This window comes from Aotus nancymaae, unplaced genomic scaffold, assembly GCF_030222135.1.
Source record: "Aotus nancymaae isolate 86718 unplaced genomic scaffold, 86718_ANA_hifiasm-v0.15.2.pri h1tg000058l, whole genome shotgun sequence".
NCBI lineage: Eukaryota > Metazoa > Chordata > Mammalia > Primates > Aotidae > Aotus > Aotus nancymaae.
The window spans coordinates 13,984,780-14,009,101 of NW_026988472.1; the positions used below are offsets into that span (position 1 = coordinate 13,984,780).

Below are 24,322 nucleotides of genomic sequence, written 5' to 3' on the forward strand. Positions count from 1 at the left end.
CATATTTGGTTTCAGGGGATGCTAAATGAATATTGGCTGAATAAAAATCCATACAGCCAGGCACAGTGGCTCACATCTGTAATCCCAGCATTTTGGGAGGCCAAGGCGGGCAGATCACGTGGTCAAGAGATCGAGGCCATCCTGGCCAGCATGGTGAAACCACGTCTCTACTAAAAATACAAAAATTAGCTGGGTGTGGCGGTGGTGCCTGTAGTCCCAGCTACTCGGGAGGCTGAGGCAGGAGAATCGCTTGAACCCGGGACGCAGAAGTTACAGTGAGCCGAGATCGCGCCACTGCACTCCACAGCCTGGCGACTGTGAAGAGAGTGAGACTGTCTCAAAAAAAAAAAAAAAAAATCCATACAATAACCTAAAATTCTCATAACGAGGTCCTCTTTGAGAAACAGACACTTTGAGTTAAACTTGTAATATTATGTGATCTTAAATTTCAATTGACCAATTAATTACTAATATATTGAAGAACCTGTCAATTTACAACTTTGGGAAAGTGACTTAGATCTTATTTCAAAATATAAAGCCCCTGTAATCCTAGCACTTTGGGAGGCCAATAGGAACACTTGAAGTCAGGAATTCAAGACCAGATTGGGCAACATAACAAAACCCCATCTCTACAAAAAATACAAAAATTAGCCAGGCATGGTGGAGTGTACCTGTGGTCCCAGCTACTTGGAGGGCTGAGGTGGGAGAATGGCTTGAACCCAGAAGGTCGAGGCTGCAGTGAGCTGTCTTTGTGCCAGTGCACTCCAACCTTGGTGAGACCCTGCCCAACACCCCCAGCCCCAAGTTTTTAAAATTGATTTAAGATACTAAGTTCAATTGCTATACTGATGGTAAGTTCTTGTGTCCCTATTTAACTGGTGGCAATGAGAAGAGTATGATTTAGCACTTTCTGGATCACATCTACTTTTTCTATGCACTGTGTGATTAGCTTTTTTCTCTCAAAATTTGTGTGCTAGGATGTAAACTTGTTTCATTATTAAGGCATCTAGATAGAGTGTGCCTTAATGGGATTGCCTATACAAACAGTAAAAAGAAAAAAAATTATTCTATGTCTTCTAAAGCTTAAAAATGCAAATTATAAAGGATGTTCAATTGAAGATAAAAGCAGTTTACATAGGATTTCAATTATCTAATTATATTTCAGAGTAATGTTGATGTGTTTGATTTCTACTCCCTATCCTCTACCCATTCAAAGACTAGGTTCCTGAATAAGTATTATTCTTGACATAGAATCCAAATATGAATTACACTAAATTTCTCTTAAATGTCAGATAATTTATCTAAATGTCAGGTAACTTATTCTTTTAAATGTCAGATAAATTAATCTTGGCAACAAACTATCTTAAAATCATAGAAAATAAGACATTGTGTCAGTAAGATAAACTAGAACAGGTTAGAAACCTTTAGGTAGAGCTTCAGCATTATGATAATCTTTGCTTCTTGATGGTTGGCTTGCAATTTTTGTTTGCAAAAATGTTTGTCTTGAGTTATTCTCAATAACCTTTGGATAGGAGATTTTACAATAAAACCACTTATTAGTGATTAAACATCCTGAATAGCATTTGGACAAGCATTCCTGCTCCGTAACTAAAATAGATTTGGAATTCTTTCCTTCTGAAATTATAAATGAGATGATTACTTCTAGTAGTCAATATTTACCAAATTATTAACTAATTGAAAAAAGTACCTCCATGCTTTCAACCTTCAAACTGTTTCTAAGAGGATAACATACTCTAAATCTGAAAGTATGTGATTAATGCAATCAGCAGGGCATTTTACTAGATAGATTATAAGCTCTCTCTCTCTATATATATATTTATGGCATTATCTATGCTTCTTCACTAATGCTTGCTGGAAAATTCATACGAAGAACAGTATGATAAAATGAGAATATGTGACAAATGCTTCCGAAAATGGAGGTACAAATGCAAGGTGCTGTTATTATAAAATGAAATACTATAACTAGCAGTGCCTTGTGAATGCTTAATATAGATGCTATATTTTACTAGTGATAGGGAATTTGCAGCACCCCTCCCCCAAATCGTGTCATGCAAGCAAAAAAGCATGAGATTTCAAAACTACCTAACATTAAAAAATAAGTATCTTAATTTATTTGCATTCTAAAATAGAGCCCTTCATCCTGAATCCCCTTTTCCATATAAAATGTTACTAAGTCATGTACAGGATTTGTCAAGCCCATATAACATTCCCTTTAAAATCTTAAGTTCAATCACTGTTTGTTTTCTACTATTATACTACATTTTGGCAGCAATTGTTTATTGGTCTGTCATTGCAGTAATTGCAACTTAACAATAAACCAGTCTGACATTTTAGGTCTTGAAGATACATACCATATATATTTCTTTAAAAATAATCATACTTTTTTTGTAAGCAATACTTTACAGTAGACACCTCAAAAATCTACCATAGATGTGAAACTTAAAACGAGAAAAATTTAAGTTCTAAATATTTATACATATATATCCAGATTTCTATATATATTATATATACATACATAAGTATATATAAAATATATATAATCAGATTTCAAAAATGAACAAAAACTGGGCACTGTACATAAAGTCCTTTTAAAACTCAAACAATAGAAAACTCTTTAAACATTAAACAATTTTAATAAAAGTTTCTGTACAATGCTAAGCAGTTTTATTTACACATAGAAAATGTAATAGGAGTAGTGTTTGAAATTACAGAACTCCTTAAAATTTCAATGGCAGGTAAATCTGGAAAAAATAACAGCATTCCATTCACAAATATTTTCAAGCAATAAATATGTATTTATAAATAGTGTAAATTTACATCAAGATTAGAAACAAAAATCACAAATCTGAAGTTTATTCCTTAGTCTATGTGCAATCCATTACCTTTGTGACTTGGCTGTTAATTTTTTTAATGTTTTATTTAGGAACCAAAAGTGTAACCATCATGGTCTCAAAACAAGACAGAAAAACATAAAAGCAGTAAAAAAGTGTCTTAGCTAACTTTTCACATTAAAAAAAAGTTGACCAAAGAAAGACTTAAAATTGCTAACTACCTTACAAAGAAATGACCAGCTAGGCTAGTATTTTTTTTCCAAGGAAAATTCTGAAGGGGGAAAAGACAGATGAAAATAAATTCATCAGCCCAGAAATAGAGAAATATAAAAGAGGTTGTCTTCAAGTCAGTAGTCTGTATGATGTTGCCAGTTTTGTCAGATATATACAAAACATGGAAATTATTATTTTTTTCTGAAGTACAGCTGATCAGCCTTGTGAGAGTCCTGGAGTAGGAGCAATACTCTCTCCTGTCCAGTTGGTTGACACTCCGCACTTGGAAGGTTGCATAGACAACAGTTTTCAGCCAGCAGCCTTACGAGATAGCTACAAAAACCAGTGGTGCAGAACTGGGTTGTTTCCTGAATAGCAGAAAAGGCCTCATTTAATGTCCATGGAACAATATCAAGATGAGGCGGATGGTAATGGAGGAGCCTGAAAATAAAAGTAAGATAGGTTATTTTGGTATACAAATTGTTAATAGCTCATGGCTACAAATATATAGTCTGCTTATGAAGTTAGGCGAAATAACTCCCAAGAAAGTTCAACAGCCTGCTATACAACATAAAAGCACAACCTACCTTACTATCTCCCATTCGGCCAATTTTCCTAAGAGTCTAAGACCATTGTCCTACTCAGAGTACTTGCAGTTTCCTATACTTCTTCACCAACTAGTCAAAAACTCTTGCAATGTTATTAAGTTTACCATTTTTTAAGATTGCTTAAAAAAAGGGGGGCTTCTTGAAAAATAATTTAACAAATTACAATTTCACTAGTGATTGCCTTCAGAATCTATCTCAGCTAGATAATATATTTTGTTCAACATATTCCAGATAATTTTCTTCTTCAGCAATCTTGAAGACCATTCAAGTGAAAATAGCAGAAACTAAATTTCAAAAAGTTAGTTTCTGATCACATATGTGTAGGAGACAAGTACTGGAGAAAATCAACAATTCATAAATTATCTCTGTGTTTCTATTCATAAAGCTATTGATCTGCTAGAGTAAAATGCTTCCCCCAAGCATCTGCTGTCTGAAATTAAAAACTGTGTGCAATTTATAAGTATACTTGAATTTCATAAGGTTATATAACATACCAGGAAGTTAAGCTCCATCAAATATTCTCATGAGGTTAATATTTCTGGCAAGGACAAAATTTTAAACAAATACAATTAGCTCTAAAAGCAGATGTGTATTTAAAGCACACTTACTGATTCACTTTGTGGGCTCTAATAACCTACGTACACAAACACTTTATCAACCGAGATAAAATGACATAAAGGATATGATAGTGTTTTATCTAAAGCACACAAAGATTTTTAAATATAATTGTTGTAAAATCCTTTAGGCTGGCCTCACCCAGAAAGAAAAGTGAAAATGATATATGCCAATTTTATAGGAATAAATACTTGGAAATGGAGGGGGGAATGATATGAATATACCCTCATGCAATATGTAACGAGCCAAAGGAAAACTTAAAATATTTCATTACCTCCTACTTATCAGGTGGCAGAACAAACACTGCTGCTTCATAACCCAGCTAACTATGTACTCACATGTTGATTTGACTTACTAATGTAAATTGGTCATAAACTTGCATCAGATCCTCCATTTTGTACTGTTCTAGCACCACAAAGTTTTCCAGGTTTCCGCTTGTTTTTCGTGCACAATCTTGGCAATGTACTATGTAGGTCTTCCGTGAGTTACTCTCGTTAGTGACAAAAAGCAGATTAAAAACCTCCACCTGTTTTATACAAGAGAAAAATGTATTCAGTAGAGATGGTGGTATTTACCGTACTGCTTTAGTATAATCATGAAATTCTACTTGAATGAAATTGTGAACAGTGATCTCTGGTTAAGAGCAGGTGGTAAGAAAAATATGGCTGTGTTTGAGAATCTTTAATAGACCAGGTTTATTTTGCACCAAATCCAAAGACATGGGTGGAATGCATATTTAGGGCAGTAATCAAAGGGGGAATGACATACTCATGACAACCACCAGCAAAGCCCAGTTCAAAAGTTTGATAAAGGTCAACCTATTTTTAAATCCAAAACACTAGTATACAATGAGATATAAGTGATCATTTTTATGTATTCATGAGCACAACATGATTTTAGAAATAATTCCTCTATCTTCTACAGAAAGATTGATGAGTCGCTAAGGTGTAGGTAGGATAAGGAACAACACACCTAACTGGAATCTATCTATCTCCTTATGACTTATTTCGGTTAGGTCATACAACATTTAAAAAATCAATGGATTTAATCATTTCAAATAAAGGTTGACATTAGAATTACAGAATTTCAAGGTTTGAAATGGACCATCAACATCCTGTCTTTGGCTTATCCTTGAATTTCTTCAGTGACAGAAAACTCTTATGATTCCATGTCTTCTTTGAACAATTAACTACAATCCCAGAGTTCACTATGTTATCCATTACTGTCAACAGGCAGCAATATGAACCTAGTGACCTGAGCTAGAAAGTTGGTGAGCATTCTTCAACTTGTACTTCTGCTTCTGCCATTTAATGAGGTGTCTTGCTGATTTTACCCTCTAAATATTTTTTGAAATTATTTCCCTTCTTTGATATTCCCATTTCCAGGTTCTAGTCTAGGTAACAACTCTTAAGACCACTGCCATAGCTTATATCGCTGTCCTTTCCAACCACTCTTCTCCCTGAAACACTTACCTTACCCTTAGTTGCCTGCTCAAAACCTTTTAATAGCTTCAATGACCTCAGAATATCAAATTCCTTAAAACCATTCAAGATGTGCTACAAATTACATGCCACCTAGACTTATGAGTAGAATTTGCACAGTCTGTGTCCCAGCCAAATTGGAACACATTCAACCTTTTCTAAAACCATTCCATTTTCCCATTTTCTTGTTCCTATAGTCCATGACAGTCTATCTCCGATTCCCATCACTTTCTTAGCCTACTGATACACTTTTTTTTTTCAAGGGTGGACTCAAATGCTAATACTTTTGTGAATTCTTATGCCAATACTACAAGAAAAAATTAGGTCATTTTTTCCCCTCAGTGTTTTTATAACGGTAAGTCCAATCTCACATTCATCATAGTCTCATGTACATTGTAATTAGTTGTTTATAATCTGTATGCTCCAAGTAGAATTTAAGCTCCTTTATATTCATAGCAGCCACCACATCTTTGTTCCTACACCTCTTGCAAGCCTTGGCAACAGAAGATTCACAAATGTATTGTGAATTGCACCAGAGAGGACTGAACATAGATCTGCCTATACTGAACCACACACCCAGTTTATTGACATCTGTGTACATCTAGACTGTTCCCAGTTTAAAATCTCAGACTAAACCTGCTGATTCTCATCTGTTGAAGATCTACCACAAAAATGACTCTGTAGTAGATACTTTTAAGGTTAATTCACAGTGAAATATTGTTATTATCACACTAAACTTTAATACAATGGCTAACAAAGTTGAATCCAATGTTAATAACTATAAACTGCATTGCATAAAAGTATAAACAAGTTTTTTTAAAAAAAAGAGAAACCAAAAGTAGAGAGGGAAGAGGCTTTATAAAACAACTGTGGATAAGAACAATTACTTACTTCACAAATGCTACAGTAATGAGCTGGTTCTTCTTTTGTCCGCCCATGCCATATAATCTCTTTTCCTGCAGCGATGAGGGCTTCCCTCAATGTCTGGCATTGCTTCAGAGTTCTTAGAAGACAATACCTATTGTGGGGGAGAAATTATTTGTGACCAGCAACTGAATATTGAATATTTTTAGCATAAAAGATATACTAACTGGAAATAATGCCAAGAGACTTGACTCTAATGTCTATGATTTCATAATTTTTCTTTCATCAATTTATCAATTATTCTCAGATTTAGAAAAAAAGGCAATGCTCAGCAGGCCTGAAAACTATTAAAACATTAAAAGTTGAGAAAATCGATATCTGGATATCAAAATACAATGGTCTTAATAGATAAAAACTGACTCCCTGCTTAAATGTGAGTTGCTCATTTTGGCTCTTATTTGGGCAAGTCAGTTAACCTCTCTGGGAGTCAATTGCTTTATCCTTGAAATAAGGGGTGTGAATTCCAGGTCTGAACTGCTATGATTCTAATGAGGCAGGAAGGCACATTATTTTTTATCAGCGCTACCTAAACACTCATTAACAACATCATCTGTGCAGCTGCTTTTGAAACTCAAGTCTATAAGCAGAAAATATATTTAAGAATTTAGTTACTACAGGATACGATATTCATTTAACTATAATAGTAAAGAAAAAAGTATGTCTTCATTTTATCTTGAAGGTAACAGTAGAATTCATTCATATTAACATAATTGAACGTTTCTTGTAACTTATACCTTTTCTAAACTCATACTTAGGATGCTAACAACATAGTAAATTCTCACAATTTGTAATGATTCTCTTATAGTTTTCTGTCATTACTTGGAATTCTTTGCTGAATTCTCTTACTTTCCTGTGAATCTTAGTGGCTCAGGTTCTCCATTTGAATGGAGAGGTTGAACTAGATGATCTCTAACGCACTTTTCAGCTCTAAAATTCGGAAACAATGAAAATATCATAAAGAAAGTTTAGCAACTGAGCATTGTCTTGAAAGCAAAGGTCTTATCTATTTTATTACTGCTATCTACTTATCTACTCACCACCTAGGACAGTGCCTAGCATATAGTAGCTTAATCAATAAACAACTAAAATTCAAATTATAAGTAATAAAACATTTAATTTACCTTATTATTTCTTTGCTATTTTATAAGTTACTATGTTAAAGTATTGTTATTTATCAGAACCCACGTATATTAATCCGGCAGTGGGTGGGGAGGCGGGGAATGACTAAATCTTTGTAAAACCTGTTAGCTTATTTAACAAACATAAAACAATATCAATTTCATAGTTGTAGGCCAATTCCTTAAGTATCATATTCAAAGACTGCACTGTCAGCTTGACTTCAACAATTCTTACATATTTAACTTATTTAGAAACAAAAACAATGCTTTAGACCAGCGGTCCCCAACCTTTTTGGCACCAGAGATCAGTTTTGAGGAAGATGAGTTTTTCAACAGACCTAGGGGGAGGCGCAGGGGGAAATGGTTTTGGGATGACACTGTTCCACCTCAAATCACCAGGCATTAGCTTCTCATAAGGAGCGAGGAATCCAGATCCCTTGCATGTGCAGTTTACAATAGTGTTGCTGCTCCTATGAGAATCTAATGCCACCGCTGATCTGAAAGGAGGTAGAGCTTAAGTCATAATGCCAGCTTGCCTGCTGCTCACCTCCTGCTGTGCAGCCCGGTTCCTAACAGGCCAAGGACTGATACTGGTCTGCAGCCCAGGGGTTGGGGACCCCTCCTTTAGACTGTAGTTGTGTGTCAAGGCTAGGACAGCTATCGGTGCGTGTATGCATGCCTGTACAGAGTGTCAGGGAAAGTAGCAAGTAAAAATTTAGAACATGAAAAGAGAGAAGAATATAATTCAGACTCTGCCTCTAGCTCTTGAACAGTACCTGCTCCTCTCTTTTTCCCTCCCCATGTCCCATACAACACTTCTAAAGGTACAGATTTTACTGAACAAGTTTTCCAAGTAGGGCTTCAAAATAAGGTCTCTTATAGGAAAATATTGCCTAAAACTCTGTAGATACCATTGGAAAGACTTCAAACTCAACTGTCTTGACACATGGCCAAACAAAAATAATGTAATAAAAGTAAATAAAAAATAAGAGCCAGACAGGAGCCATGTATTTGCTATTTCACATACATTATGCCAAGTAAGCCTCCTAACAACCTTGTGGAGAAAGGTTATCTCTATCTTGCAAATGGGAAAACAGGAGTGCAGAGAAGTTAAGTTTGTCTAATGTCATAAAGCTATTTAAGTGGCTGAGCTACGAGTTTTTAAAAGAAAATCTCGAGCTTCCCCTTACTATCTCACACTGTACCCTTCTTTTCGGTCTCTTTTCACATCTTATTCTCACCCACTCCCCCTGTTCTTTTCTTGTGAAGATGAGATTCTTGGTTGGGCTCAGGAAGCACAATTTTTCCAAACACAGAGCCTTGGTTCTGTGGATTATCAGGCTACTCGTTACTCAGCAGATAAATTTTCATCTTCAATGACTACTTTGGCAATTAGACCGTAGTTTACAATGTATTGTTAGCTTGGTAGTTTCATCTTAGAAAGAGGCAGTATATCGATTTCCTACAAATAACAAGGGGTCAGAGATAAGGTTGCTAAGAGTAAATACTAAGCTGTAAGTAGTCAGTCTGCTTCTGGAATAAATTCTGCTCCAAAATTTATATTTTATATTTTGTGTGATACCAAAATCTTAGAAAATTGACAGTTCTATTTATCTTATCTGACGATGAATAACAAAACTGTGATTTCTCCTTGCCTTTACTTTTTTAACATTGAAAATTTTTGTTCCTTCTCATTTTCAAAAGGCAGCACTTGGAACAGAAGAATTGAGAGAGATAGAGGCTCTTATGGAGTCCACAGTAATGAGCAAGTCCTAAAGAAAAGATGTGATTCAACTGAATGATAGGGAAAAATGGAAAGTAAAGTGATTTAGGGAAAGGATCCTAGTAAAGAAACAGATATAATATTTAGGACCTTACAGTAACCTGTTCTGCTTTGATTAGCCCCAGACAGATTTTATACAAAGACAACATTTAAGTACATTAACAAGCTAAAAAATAAAAGCTAGGCCGGGCGCGGTGGCTCAAGCCTGTAATCCCAGCACTTTGGGAGGCTGAGGTGGGTGGATCACGAGGTCAAGAGATCGAGACCATCCCGGTCAACATGGTGAAACCCCGTCTCTACTAATACAAAAAAATTAGCTGGGCATGGTGGCGCGTGCCTGTAATCCCAGCTACTCAGGAGGCTGAGGCAGGAGAATTGCCTGAACCCAGGAGGCGGAGGTTGCGGTGAGCCGAGATCGTGCCATTGCACTCCAGCCTGGGTAACGAGCGAAACTCCGTCTCAAAAAAAATAAAAAAATAAAAAAAATAAAAGCTAAACAAAATCAGCGTTCTCATTTCCTCTTAATTTTAGTTCTGCTGAATTTCTGTAAGTTTACCTTATGGTAATTAAGAACTCAATTTGCTAAAAACAGAAGAATAAATCATTTGCAAAAGGTGTAAACACAGAGAAGATGGAAAATGATATTTGCATACGTGCACTTTAGAAACAGGGCCAAAAATGATTTTAGCAGCTATAAAAGCAGGAAATTCTTTGACGTTTAAGGATAAGTATTTGTTTCAGGACCCAATCCCCGTTTTTGGCTGTTTGGATGAAAGACTATACAAAAAGGCAGGGGATAAAGGAAGTTCCAAAATGGAAGAAAACCATGAAAAAGAGGCTGATTGAGGGCTTGGCATATTTGAGGTTATATAACTAGAATCTAATCCAACCAAAAAGTGATCTGCAAAGATGAAGCTTAAAGAGCAATAGAATTTTAGAAAACAACTTCACACAGGGAATCGAATGAAAATCCACTTGCAATATTAGAACAAGAAAACTGGATAAAATAATATGTAGACAAATTATCATGAGCCTTATTTATAGGCAAGTAATGCACAATATATTCATAAATCAATACATTAGGACATTAGGCAAAAAATAAACATAGTATGCTATGGATACTAAAAGAAGAGAGAGATCATCTTCAGGTGAGGGGAGGTAGAGAATCACAGAAGTTTTCATACAGAAGTTGAAATTTCTGAATCAATTTACTTATGAAAAGAAAGGAGAGGTGGTGGAAGGCACATTCTGCACAGAAAGAATGCCACGAGAAGGTTGTATGGGGGCTTCATTAGGGAACAAACAACTGTTCTTACAAGATTTTAATCTTAGTGTGAGGATTCTGGGGCAGGAAATAATAGGAATGAAGCCATACTAATATTACATTACATAAAAGTTAAGACAACACTGGGGGTTACTCTGACATTCTAACAGCAATGTGACTCAGTTTCCAAACTAAGTTACCAAATATCAACGTGGAGATAGATAAAATATGGGTTAACTTGGTATTGCACTTTTAAATGCTTTATGGTAACAATCTCAGCCACTGAGATGTAGATAACAAATTAGCAAACACCAGGAGGTGCCTTGCTCTACCCAGTTTCCCTTACTGAAAGAGCCATGCAGGAAAAACAAGCCAACATGTGAGCTCTCTTGCCATTTGTCACTCCAGGGCTGTGTTCTCCTAGGACAACAGTGGGTATATGAATGTCAATAAGGCATCTAACAGTTTTATTTATACCAACCACATGGCTGAAAATCAAGGTCTCAGTCAATAAAATACTTAAGAACTTTTAAGCTTCTAAATGGAAAAAAAGAAAGCATGAAAGCAAATATATATTAACCATGATAATGCATTTGTAGAATTTTTAGATTTTGTTTGGTCAATGTTATCAAAAAGCATTATATATCAAACTCAACAGAGTATCAGAAGACCACCAGGACTACAGCACTAGGATTAATGCTAATTATGGACTGGTCTTTATGGCTATACCATTACCTATGCATACTGTTGGAAAAATCTTGGTCCATTATTATTAGGTCAAATGAGTGCTGACTAAAGAGTTTTATTACATTGTATCTATCCATTTAAAAAAGGGAATCAAAGAGAAAAGAGAGTCAATGAGTTTGCTTTAATTTACATTTTAAAATTCTGTGTTTGTGATAAAGTGTATTTTATGTAGGTAAGGTAATAAGCTATAATGCATGTGAAAGAAAAGGGAACAAAAAAATTCTTAGTTCTAAAAAAGACCTAACTTGTCTGATAAGGTTCACTAGGCACCATGAAAAAGGTTCCCACAGTTCTTTGCATAGAGCTCTGAAGACCTATTTTAATAAGAGTTCCAGGTGATTCTTCTGATCAGCAAGTAAGAACCAATGCAAATCTCTTACTTTATACGTGTCAAAATTAAAACCCATGTCTCAGAATTGCAGCATATTTTTCGATAGACACTGATAAAATATTAACTTCAGAAATCACTGCATTTTTAGGATTAGAGCCTTTAAGAGACCATAGAAAGAGCTGTAGAGTGGGCAAGAGCAGATTCTATACCTAGACTGTCTGGGTTCAAATTCCAGCTACACATTTCTTACTGTCAGTGCCTCAGTTTCCTCAGCTGTAAAAAGGGGATATTTAACTTATAGTGCTGTTATAAGGATTACATATGTGATACAAAATGTTTAGATTTGTGCCTGGCGGTTACTGCTCAGTAAATGTTAATTATTTGAACTTGACATGTCAAATTCCTAAACTGTATTAAAATAATCATATAATTACTAAATTAATTTGAAAAAATTGTATGACGAATGCCAACTCAAAGTATAATAGTTAACACACCAAAAAGAAAATGAAACAAGGTTATTCTAAAGGTGTTTAGTTTGGATTCCATTAGGTAAGGGTTTTTCAATCTCAGCACTATTGGTATTTAGAGCTGGGTAACTCTTTGTTGTGGGGAGCTGTCCTGCGCACTGCAGGATGTTTAGCAGCATTCCTAATTTCTACTCAAAAAAGCTAGAAGCATCTCTCCCACCCAAGTCATGATATTGCCATATGTCCCCTGGGAAAGGAAACAAGGGGAGGAAAAACCGTCCACATTTGAGAACCACTATACTAGGTCCAAGAATATTAACTTACTAAAAAAATAGAAGGTAATTGGGGTTTCTATAAATGAAAATAATAATTACAACTACCATTTACTGAATGCTTACCCTATGCTAAGACTTGCATGATAGTCATAAAAGTTCTTCTATTAGAAAGAGAGTATTATCATCATTTTTCAGAAGAGGAAGTAAAGGCGAATAGGTTTAGTAATTTGTCCACAGTGCCCCAGTCAGTAAATGAAGAAGCTAAGATATGAAGGCAGATTGGATTCCAGAAAACTACACAGTGCTGCCCTTCCTGTGATATTTTACTGGGATATTAAATAGTGTAGATTCTAAGAAAAATAAAAAAGGATGGGCAAACAGTGAACACATAGCGATCACATATACACAGAAGGCAGAGAAAGCACATATAACATTAACATTGTACATATAAGATGGCACATTTAAAAACTTTAATACTGGCCAGGCATGGTGGCTCATGCCTATAATTCTAGCACTTTGGGAGGCTGAGGCAGGAGGATCCCTTGAGCCCAGGAGTTGAGACCAGCTTGGGCAACATAGGGAGACCCTGTCTCTATTTTTTTTCATTTAAAAAAAAAGGTGGCAAGGCGAGGTGGCTCATGCACGTAATCGCAGTACTTTGGGAGGCCAAGGCAGGCAAATCACGAGGTCAAGAGAGAGAGACCATCTTGGCCAACATGGTAAAACCTCATCTCTACTAAAAATACAAAACTTAGCTGGGTGTGGTGGCGTGCGCCTGTAGTGCCAGCTATACGGGAGGCTGAGGTGGGAGAATGGCTTGAATTTAGGAGGCAGAGGTTGCAGTGAGCCAGAGTCACTGCTCTCCAGCCAGGCAACAGACTGAGAATCTGTCTCAAAAAAAAAAAAAAAAAAGAAAAGAAAAAGAAAAAATATACAAACAGTGCTTTTATAAGATGGTCAAAAGAATGACAAAATAATATGACAAGAAATTAAGTTTGTGAGGAGTGGTTTTTAATGGGTTTGGCACTGTTGAAATTTAAGACTTTATTTTCAACCATTGGCTTATATGTCATTAGTATTTTTAGAATGTGTTATTGTCTGGCAGATTACAGGGGATTAACACAAATGAATGTGTATCCTGAAAATTAACTTTCTACTCCTCAGTATACTATTTAACATGCTCCTCCTAAATCTAAGACTTCCTAATATTAAACTTTTCAGAGGAAAATGTAATCTTTGGCATTCTGTTTCTGACGTATTTTAAAATTTACTAAACTACTTATCGTGATGATTTAAGTGGAACTCACAAAGTTGCTGGTGAAGAAACCAAAGTTTCTAATGTATTGAAAACATATTATCATTGCATTAATTTGACAACAGTCTAACGTGACTGTAACAACTTGTAGCACATTTGTTGGGGTTGGCTGTATCAACTGCCCCTATAAGTCTATTTATTCTGATAGCCTGTTTACAGGAAAATCTCATCAGTACCAACAGTTTGCAGAGCTCATCTCCTGCACTAACACTTGATTCCTTTCAAGGGTCCTGCTAAAAACAAATACTTCAGTGGTAAAACAAGGAATGTATGAGTCCTATGAAAATGAAGCAAAGAGTCTTAGGATTGTACATAGAGAAAACAAAATATAGGCCAAAGTACTGTATCACAAATATCTTAAAATGGGAATCATGAATTTGCAGAGGGTTTCGTTTAAATCAATCTACCAGTTGTAAAATTAAAATCACAAGATAAAAAATAAATACTATGACATACACAGATTAAAAACCAATAATAATCTCACCCCTAATTTTAAGCTTTAAAGTTGCCTTTTTAGTAAAACTTAACTTACTTAAGACCCACTAATGAAAATATCTCTGACACAGTTTATACTGGTGTGAGGCAGGAGTTTAACAAAAGTAAATATCATTAGTAGTTCTTGTCAAAAATTTACCCCAAATAAAATTACGAGAAAACAAATCCAGAATGTAGAACTCTGCACAACACAAAGGTCTGCTATCTTCAAAAAGAAAATGTCATTAAAAAAGACTTTCATAAGTTTAAAAGAAAGAAGACATAATGACTACATATTCAATTAAATGTGAACCTTCATTCAATATGGATAAGGGTGGTAGAGTGAGCAGAGGCAAGAGCTAAAAAAAAAGAACATTTTTTGGATAGTTGGGAAAATCTAAATGTGGACTGTGTATTAAAGGATACTATGGAATTTCCTGTTTTCTAGATATGGTAAATGGTATTACAGGTACGTAGGAGAACAACCTTTTCTTAAGATGCAGGATGAAGTATTCGAGATATATCACGATGTCTGCAAATTACTTTTTCATATAGCTTACATGAAAAAGCGCGTGCAAGCATGTGAGCGTATATGGAGACTGCTAAATAAATGTGGCAAAAACCTAACTGATGAATCCAGATGAGGTTACACAGGTATTTACTGTTCTATTCTTTCAAAGTAAAAGTTGGCGGAAGAAGTATAAACAAGTTGGGGAGGAGTGCAGCGATGTGTTATATATGTAAATTTTATATTTTTTAAAGGAGAATAAATATATTAACATAGAAAAACTGTCATAGTTCAATGAATTAAAGGAGGTCAGTACCCTTGATCTTAAAGTTTTCCTTTATTCATTTCTTGGTGTGGGCACTGCTCTACTTTAAAAGTAGACAATGGTTGGGAAAACTCAATAGCTAATACCTTAGCAATGATCGCCTATCAGCCAGCTAAGGGCTATGAATGTATTATCTCAGACTCCTTTTCTAAGCAATAGAACCATACATCCATCTAGCTGCTATTTAACAGAAATTTCAACTTAAATCTTGTAGGAGGAATTCAAGTTCTGCATGTCTAAAGCTAGCCAAGTTGGTAATCATCATTTTCTACACCCAACTCATTTCAAGCACAAATGTTCCACTGTCTGGCCCATGCCGAAGTCCAGCAATACAGACTTCTCCCTCAACTCCACCACCAAGCAATCATCAAGTGTAGTCTATTTTATCCTCTAATATTTCTCTCTCCTTTTGTCTGAACTGGAGCAATTATCTCCTGATTTAAGCCTCTAAATTTTCTGCCTTCCATTTAATGTTTCATCTTGCTGCCAAGTGATCCAACATGCAAAAATTTGACTATTATTTAAAATATTAAATAACAATAAAGCCTTCTCATTGGCAGCCATTGCCAATGTGAAGTCTACCTGAAATTTTTAGCAACAAAAGTTTAAATCTATCTTCAGCTAATATGATTACACAAGTATGACATAAAACAGGGAAAGACACTTAAAAGTTTGGCCTAAAGGAGAAATTAAGTTCATTTGTAGAGAAAAGTTATTTCATTTAAACAGTTAAATGACGTCAAAAGAGAAGTCATGCACTGAGCTCCCACTTAAATTTTTCTAAGGAGTTAGGTTGTGAACTTTTAAGTCAGGTTCACTGAATTATCAAATGAAAGAAGTAATCAAGAGAATATATATTCTTTTGACTTATGCCAACATACGAGATATTTGGAAGAATGTGAAGTAGAAGATGATTAATGTATTTTAGCAAGATAGCTAGACTGTAGAAATTTGAAGAGATTTACTAAATAACTTACTCAGATAAATAGAACTTAGTGACCTCAATAAGAGAAGTGCTGGGCTTATCGAAGGTAGAAAGCCAAACCGCTGTGGGTGGCAGAGTGAACAGGAGATGAAGAAAATAATTCAAAACAGGGAAGGAATGGCAAGAGAGAACCACTTATTAAGAATGGGCACAGCTCAAAAATCAGAAAAAACCAACACCACTTCATTTTTTGGCAGGAACTAGATTTGAAGATTAGAGCAATGATTTGGATATAACAATTATACAGCAAAACTGTACTTGTGGAAAAACACCTCCTTCTCTATTTCTGTAACAATACATTCTCCATGCTCTCCTGTTATCTAGTTCACCTATTTCTTTTTCTTAAACAGACATATTCATCCCCTCTCCCAAGTGCTATCCCCAACTCTTTCTTTCCCCTTCCCTCTGAAGGCAGTCACACACTCCTAGGTAAAGACTCCCTAGTCAGTTTCTTCTAAATAGCTCTACCCAACTCTTACTGGCTCCCCGAACTTGCCCCCAAATGAAGTCATGTGCCATAGACTCACTCAAGCACTTTCACAGACAGATGTGGGTTTAAAATCTGGCTCTACCTCTCTCTAGTCGACTGAATGACCTTGGGATGCTGTGAAGAGTAAGTGAGATACAGTCTGGGAAGCACTTTGCTCGGTGCTTGGCTAAGTACTAAGCTCGATTTATTAATTAGTATTATTACTAAACCATCTACGTATATAGACTTAAAAGCCAAAGAATCTTTGATTCACTACTTCCTCTTACCAAAAGTTTGCTCTATTTAATAGCTAGAAACACCTTTATGAAACCTAAATTAGATCGTATTAGCTAAAAACCCACCAAGAGCTCACCAACAGAAGTCTTAAGTTTGGTATAAAAAGCATAAACTGCTTCAACTTTTACAACTACACCATATTCAACTACTCATCACACATCGCGCTCAAGCCAAATCATATCACCAATTATTGTCAATATACATATAGCAGTTGTATTGTAAATACATTTAAGCTCATGCAAATGTACAGCAGGGAGGGTAATCAGGAGGGAGGGCAAAGAAGGGAGGTACAGGGGAGAGAACGACAGCAGGAGGAAGAGAACATGATTTGGAGTACACATTTGCTATTCCTCTACAGAGTTCCTCTGACCCTCTCAGAATTATGATGTTGAGTATGACTTTAGTGGTTGAAGACTGGAGTTATTCATACAACTCGGCCTTTCTACATAAGCCAACTATTTTGCCTGGTGCTCAAGTGAAGAAAAGGGATTTACTCCTTCACTGGACGAAAACGTAACTGTGTTGGACTTACAGAGACATGGTATGCATGCTATTTTATGGATGAGCTGGGGCATCTTTCTGGTGGTGCAAGAGTTTGGTTTTAAGCTGGCTTAAGTGTTATTCCTTTCTCTTCTCCCTGCCTCCTCATTTTCATCCATCACACAAAATACATTCTTCCCCAGAATGCACAGCTTTTTTAAAAAAACTCTGACTCCTTGGGCTAGAAACATCCAGTGGCTCTATCACTGAATTTCTTTCAATCTATTTATTTATATGCACTAACTGTCACTTGAAGAAAGGACCTATACCATGTATTTATAAACCCCCAGGGCCTAGCCTAGAGCCTTGTATACAATAAGCAAAGACTCATTAAATCAAAGAAAGGGAGTGATGTTGGCTGCTGAAAAGTACATTTTTAGCAATGGCTGAATGACAATATTTCAAAAAGGGAGGCTTATAAAGTAAGGCCTAGGGGTCTAGAGTTGTGGTTAACATTTTCAAATGGTGTGTCAATTGGTGTGTCAACAGGTACTCAAGCTGGGAAGAAAACTGTTAATATCATGAGAAACACAATCAAGATTTAAATGATCAGACATTTTGTAGTATATGGTAAAATGGAGTATAGATAAGAACGTAAGTCCATCTAGGTTTAAAAAAAAAAAAAGGAATGTATAAGAAACAACAGTATCACTATAAATTATAAGTGGAAAAACACCCAAATTTTGTGTGTCTAATCTCAACACAGGACAACTTTATAACAACATAAATGTCAATGCCTAACATTTCAAATATTGACAGGAACAATAATAAACTGGAAGGAGTCTCCAAGGATAACAAGAATAATGAGGGTGGGGTAGAGAATGGAAAAGATGACAGAGGTGATTAATGTTTAAATTAATGACAATCAGGTATCAAGAAGAAAAGGCTATGATAATTTTTCCTTGTTCCTTTTTCTCTCTCACCTAACCATTTAATCTATGAGCAATTCCTAAGAGCTTTAGCTCCAGAAGAGTCCCTAGTTTGACCCCCTATTTTCACAGGGGTTCTCTGTCCAGGTGGTTGGTCTCTACTGTTACAATTGCCTCCTAATTTGTCCTCCCTACTTCTAAGCTTACCCCCTGGAACCCATTCTAGACAAAGCAACTATATCCATTTTCTTTTTCGAGACAGAGTCTCGCTCTTTCGCCCCGGCTGGAATAAAGTGGCACGATGTTGGCTCACTGCATTCTTCACCCGCCCAGGATCAAGCAATTCTCCTGCCTCAGCCTCCTGAGTAGCTGGGATTACAGGCACACGCCACCATGCCCAGCTAATTGTATTTTAGTAGAATCGGGGTTTCACCATGTTGGCCAGGCTGGTCTCGAACTCCTGACCTCAAGCGATCTGCTTGTTTCAGCCTCCCAAAGTGCTAGGATTATAGGTGTGAGCCACTGCGCTCAGCCACTAAATTCATTTTCTAAATTTTAAGTAAAACCTATTCCTTTCCTGCTTAAAATCCTCTATGGCAAGCTGTAACACCTAGAATTAATAAACTACTCACCATGTCCAGAAAGTCCATGTACAATCTTGTTTCCTGCTTGCTTCATTAAGTTTATTACCATCACTCTCCCTTTCTCTCATTCAGCTATAGTCACCCTGGTCTTTTTGTCCCATAAACATGCCAAAGTTATTCCCAATTTAGCCTTCACCTGTTCTCTACATATGAAAAGTTCTACCCATAGATCTTCGTGTAGTTGATTTCATCTCATTATTCAGGGCTAAGCAGAAAACTCACACTCTCAGATCAGTTAAGCAAAAGTAGCACTCTGACCTTTCCTCCTCCCAAATATTATTGTATTTTATCTTATTCATATAAATAAATTATTCACATAAAATAATTATACTGTTTTTTCTTGTTCTACTAGAATTTAAGTCTCCAGAGGACAAAAATTTCATCTTAAATGCTGGTATGTCTATCATCAGTGCCTAGAATAGTCACTGGCATGGAGTTAGTTTTCAAACATTTGTTGAATGGGATTTATTCTGCATAAATCCTAAATCTATTTAGGAACAGGTAGACTTCAGGCCACTTTGTAAACAACTTTCAAGAATTACAGTGAGATGAAAAGAATATTTAAGAAGTCACTGGATGACCACAAATTATGAATATAGATGCGATTACTATATGAAGCAGGAGCTGATTACGTGACCTTAAAATCCTAATTATAAAATCCTAATCTACCCATAAAGTAATGAGTTACTTTCAGTCTATATAGCTGTTAGATAAATGGCTTCTATACTGAACTACCTTTAAGTGATCTAATGACTTAGCATCTAGTTTATGACTACCTCCAACTTACTAAACACCTTCAGTGACTTTAGGTCATTTTTGGCTCAAAACAAACAAACAAAACAAAACAAAACAAAAAACACTGAACTTGCTATTCAGGGTAAAGTACCATTCTGAAGTATAACAGGATAAATGGAGAGACAATTCGCCACCCCACTATAAATTATATTTATGGAGAATATGGTACCTAAGATCCAATGCTGTAAAGAATTTGTACACTACTTGCTATGATTTAGTATTGGTCCTTTTTGTCTCCCCTATCCTTCTACCCATGACTAGATAAAACGGTGCAATTGAGAAAAGGCTGTGTCATTAGATAATTCATAGGCATGTTACATTGGCCACACAACTTTTGTTTAAATAAAAGTTTGGATCCAGATTTGAAATCATTTTAACAAACCAGGATTACTTTCAAAAGATAGTATTTTGAAAACAACACATGCTGACCAAATTAATATATCTGCAGGAGAAATACTTTATGTAAACACTGTTAACAAAGACCAAGACAAATTTATTTTTTATCAATGAATACAAAGCAGTGTATTCCAAAATGAGCTTTTGGGAAAACTAATTCTTCAAAAGATACTGGTCAAATAAGCTTGGGATATACTGTACACTGTAACTTTTCTCCCCCATTCACAAATTACATTAACACATACAGTATCTAAAATACTTTACAAAAAATAAATTAAAAAAATTTTTAAATAAAGAACTTGTTCACTTGCTGAACTTTAATCTATCATTTCCCATATTCCCTTAGCCAGAATTCCCCATCTTTTGTGGACAGTTAGTAGTGGAAAACACAGTTTAGGGAAACACTGATATATAGCATTGTTTGAAAACAGTACCTCTAAATAGATTTACAAAATGGCTAAGATAGAAATTCTGAAAACAAACGAGAAGCTTACTGGTATATATGTATTCAAACTAGGTCCCTAGATAAGAATTTATATAACTTATATTAGAGTTTAAAAGTAGCTCAGAAAAGAGACATTTAAAAGATAAGATTATGTAATTGAAAATTTAAAAATTAGCATTTTAGTCAAATCCCTATATTAACTGCTAATTTGTCTGTGACAACAAATATTCTGTGATGCCATTTTCCCCTCAAGTTACTAAAGATAGATTTTCAATATAAAACTAAAGTTCTCCTGGGATATCAGAGAGAAATGGGAAAGAAGCACAGGTTTGTGAATCTACTGATTTATAATCAAACATGTCTTTTTTTCCTTTCTGTACCACAGTGGGCTATTTGAAAGGGAAAAATATTTTTAACACGTGGATTCTCTTATTACATTCTGCTACACTTCCGGATGTCAACATAATTCTAAGGGAGAAAAAAAATTTAATAGTTAACACTCCCCAAAAAGAGAGAGACTACAGCAGTTTTAGAAAACACTTACTTAATCATTTCAAAAAGCTTTGGATCTGAGACCTTGATATTTCGTGCCATATTCCAGGAAAGATGAACCATGGGTACTATTGACTTCACACTTTGCAATTTGTTCCATTCGTACCGTTCCACTGCCAATTTATACTGGCAGGCTAGGAAAAAAAAAACAGTTATAAAGCAACCCAAAGTACCAAAAGATATGAAGATAACCATTATCACCTGCTCAGGTGATATCTTCAACATTAATTCTGAAAACCTCCAAACACTGTAAAAATATTTTTTATGCTTTATGATAATTACAGTAGTAATATTAGCGATCATATGAAGAGTGCTTCCTATGCCTATGTGCCAAGCATTGTGTTATTTTTATTTTTATTCGTTATCTCTTTTACTCTTTACCATCACCTTATTAATTTCATTACTTGCATTATACAGATGAAGAAATCAAGAACCAGAGAGGTTAAATAACTTGCCCAAAGTTACAGGAGCCAGATCCTGGTCCTAATCCAGGTCTTTTTGGCTCTAAACTCCACATTCTTAACCTTAAGTGAATATTGCCTGAAGGCAGGCATAATTCAAACAGATTTTGACATTACAGAGCTATTCATATGAAATACTAGGCTTTTTTTTTTAATGTGAAAGAGTAATTTTTCTACTTTGTTTTCTCGCATAGGATTTTTTAAAATAAAATAAACCACGCACTCTAAATATTATTATTACATCCTTCATGTATATAAAGCCATAAACTTGTTATCTGCTAATATCTATGGTCTTAGATTTCCATTTGTTAACCTGAATTACATTTATTGTACTACAAATTACAATTCTATGCAAGGAGACATTCTTCTTAGAACTTTTAGTGAGTTATATTTCAAGAAAAAAAGAACAGACCTATTGGATGTAATCCTTTATAAACTTTTTTTTTAGTGTATTCTTTATAATACCTGTAAGTGGACCAACATTCCAAGCAATGTTGTTGCACCAGCCAATAGCCTGAACCCAATGAACAGTGCCTGCATTTATCCAGACCAAATCTCCAGGTCGCTGAATAAACCTATACACTGGAACGTTTGCTTCATAAAGATCTTCAAGGTTGGGCCACCAAGAACCCATTAGGAAATTCAAATTATTTCTGAAATGAAAAAAAAAATAATGCAAATAATGGAAATAGATCAAGTACATTAAGAAGCTCCCAGTAATACCGGAAGAAAAAGTCACAATTTTTTTTTTTTAATAAACACTTGCTCACTTTATTGAAACATAATTGCTCCTGCAAACAGATCTGCTATATGTATGTAAACAGTGTGCAATTATGGTTGAGTACTAAATGACTAAAGATCAGTATTACTGTCTTTTTTTTTTTTTTTTGAGACAAAGTCTTGCTCTGTCGCCCAGGCTGGAGTGCAGTGGCTCCATCTAGGCTCACTGTAATCTCAGCCTCCCAAGTAGCTGGGATTACAGGTGTCTGCCACCATGCCTGGCTAATTTTGTATCTTTAATAGAGACAGGGTTTCACCATGTTAGCCAGGCTGGTCTCGAACTACTGACCTCAGGTGATCCGCCTGCTTCGGCCTCCCAAAGTGCTGATGTTACAGGCATGAGCCACCATGCCCGGCCCAGTATTACCATCTTAAATTGATTTTTCAAAGATCCAAATGAAATCCAAAGCTACTTTCAAGTAACACATACATTAAGTTTTAATAAAGACTATTTTTGACTGAAGCTTTCTCCCTGGAGCACCTAGAAATCCCTAAAAGGTAAATGGAAGGTGGAGTTGTCATCAAGTCATTTAAATCCATAAACAGGAACACTGGTAAGACAAGTACCAGGAACTTCCCTTAATTTCTGAGGAAAAGGAGACAGAGTGTCAGTCTCTATACAGTTTTGATGATTACCTGATTAAAACTATGCAGTTGAAAACAACGTCATCAAAAACAAACAATCACGCAAATGCACAAATAATCATGACCACTACTACCAATATACTTTGGAAACATTCCATAGATCATATTATTAAGCTTTTATTTTAATATCTGGCTTCTTATACTCCACCATGATATGAAGTACTTTTTAAACTACATAGAAACTTTTTCCATAAAATAACTTTATAAAATTGAATTAACTACTTCAAATTTCATATTTTGGGGAAGGAAGAACTTAGTAAAAATGTTCCTTTCCTTAAGATCTAAGAAATATTATCAATTTTATTTGCCTTGTGCTACAGTGCAAGATAAAGTATACTTTACAATTGTTTTTACTGGTTTAAATTTTATTTTTTATCTAGATAAAGGGTTGGCAAACTATGGCCCACGGGCCAAATTCAACCCACTGCTTGTTTCTGTAAACAAAACTTATTAGAATACAGCTATGTCCATTCATTTATGTACTATCTCTGACTATGTCTGTGCTACAGTGACACAGTTGTGACAGAGAACATATGACCTGCAAAGCCAAAAATATTTATCATCTGGCCCTTTATGGAAAAAAATTGCCAAACTATGATCTAGAAGGAATCTTAGCCTCTCTTTCTTTCTCTTGAAAAATGCAAGGCTACGCGTTAAAGTATAGACTAGAGTGCAAATGGTAGCCTAACTGCAAAGAGATAAGGATTGGCTTATTTTGTGTGACAAGGCCAAGTAGACACAGTCCAGAAAAAGTTGCCTATAAAGCAAAAAATGGCTATAAACAAAAATCCTAGCCTTATTTCATCCCTGTACTGCCATTACAAAATTATAGAAAACTTTTTATCCAAAAGTAATCCCAAATAAACAAACAAACAAACAAAAAACAAAAAACAAAAAAAAAACAAATTTGCCAAAAAGCATGCATTGTTTTAACCATATATTCAAAAGAATGGTTATTTCAAGACAGGTATTATTTAAAGCCATAAAATAAACTAGAGGCAGTATACAGTCACTATCAAAAACAACAATCTTTATATGAAACAAAATTACAGGTGAAATGCTGAAGAAGCAAGTACTACTTTCACAACTGAGTTATTAAATTTACCTAACCCTTCCTACCAACTTGATATTTTTATTATCCCCA

At 35.3% G+C, this 24,322-nt stretch overlaps 1 protein-coding gene across 16 annotated transcripts in view; it reads right to left on the reverse strand.

Moving 5' to 3' along the window:
• Positions 1 to 2,277: 2,277 nt before the first annotated feature.
• KDM6A (lysine demethylase 6A) overlaps positions 2,278 to 24,322 on the reverse strand; it is a 202,961-nt gene continuing 180,916 nt past the window's right edge. For all 16 annotated transcript variants that reach the window (XM_012448175.3, XM_012448173.3, XM_012448172.3 and 13 more), the window contains 5 exons: positions 22,219 to 22,406; positions 21,285 to 21,426; positions 6,661 to 6,787; positions 4,644 to 4,814; positions 2,278 to 3,506 (listed from right to left, as the gene is read on the reverse strand). In XM_012448175.3, coding sequence (XP_012303598.1) covers positions 3,477 to 3,506; positions 4,644 to 4,814; positions 6,661 to 6,787; positions 21,285 to 21,426; positions 22,219 to 22,406 — 658 coding nt within the window. In that variant the 3' untranslated portion in view covers positions 2,278 to 3,476. The remainder of the gene's footprint in view (positions 3,507 to 4,643; positions 4,815 to 6,660; positions 6,788 to 21,284; positions 21,427 to 22,218; positions 22,407 to 24,322) is intronic.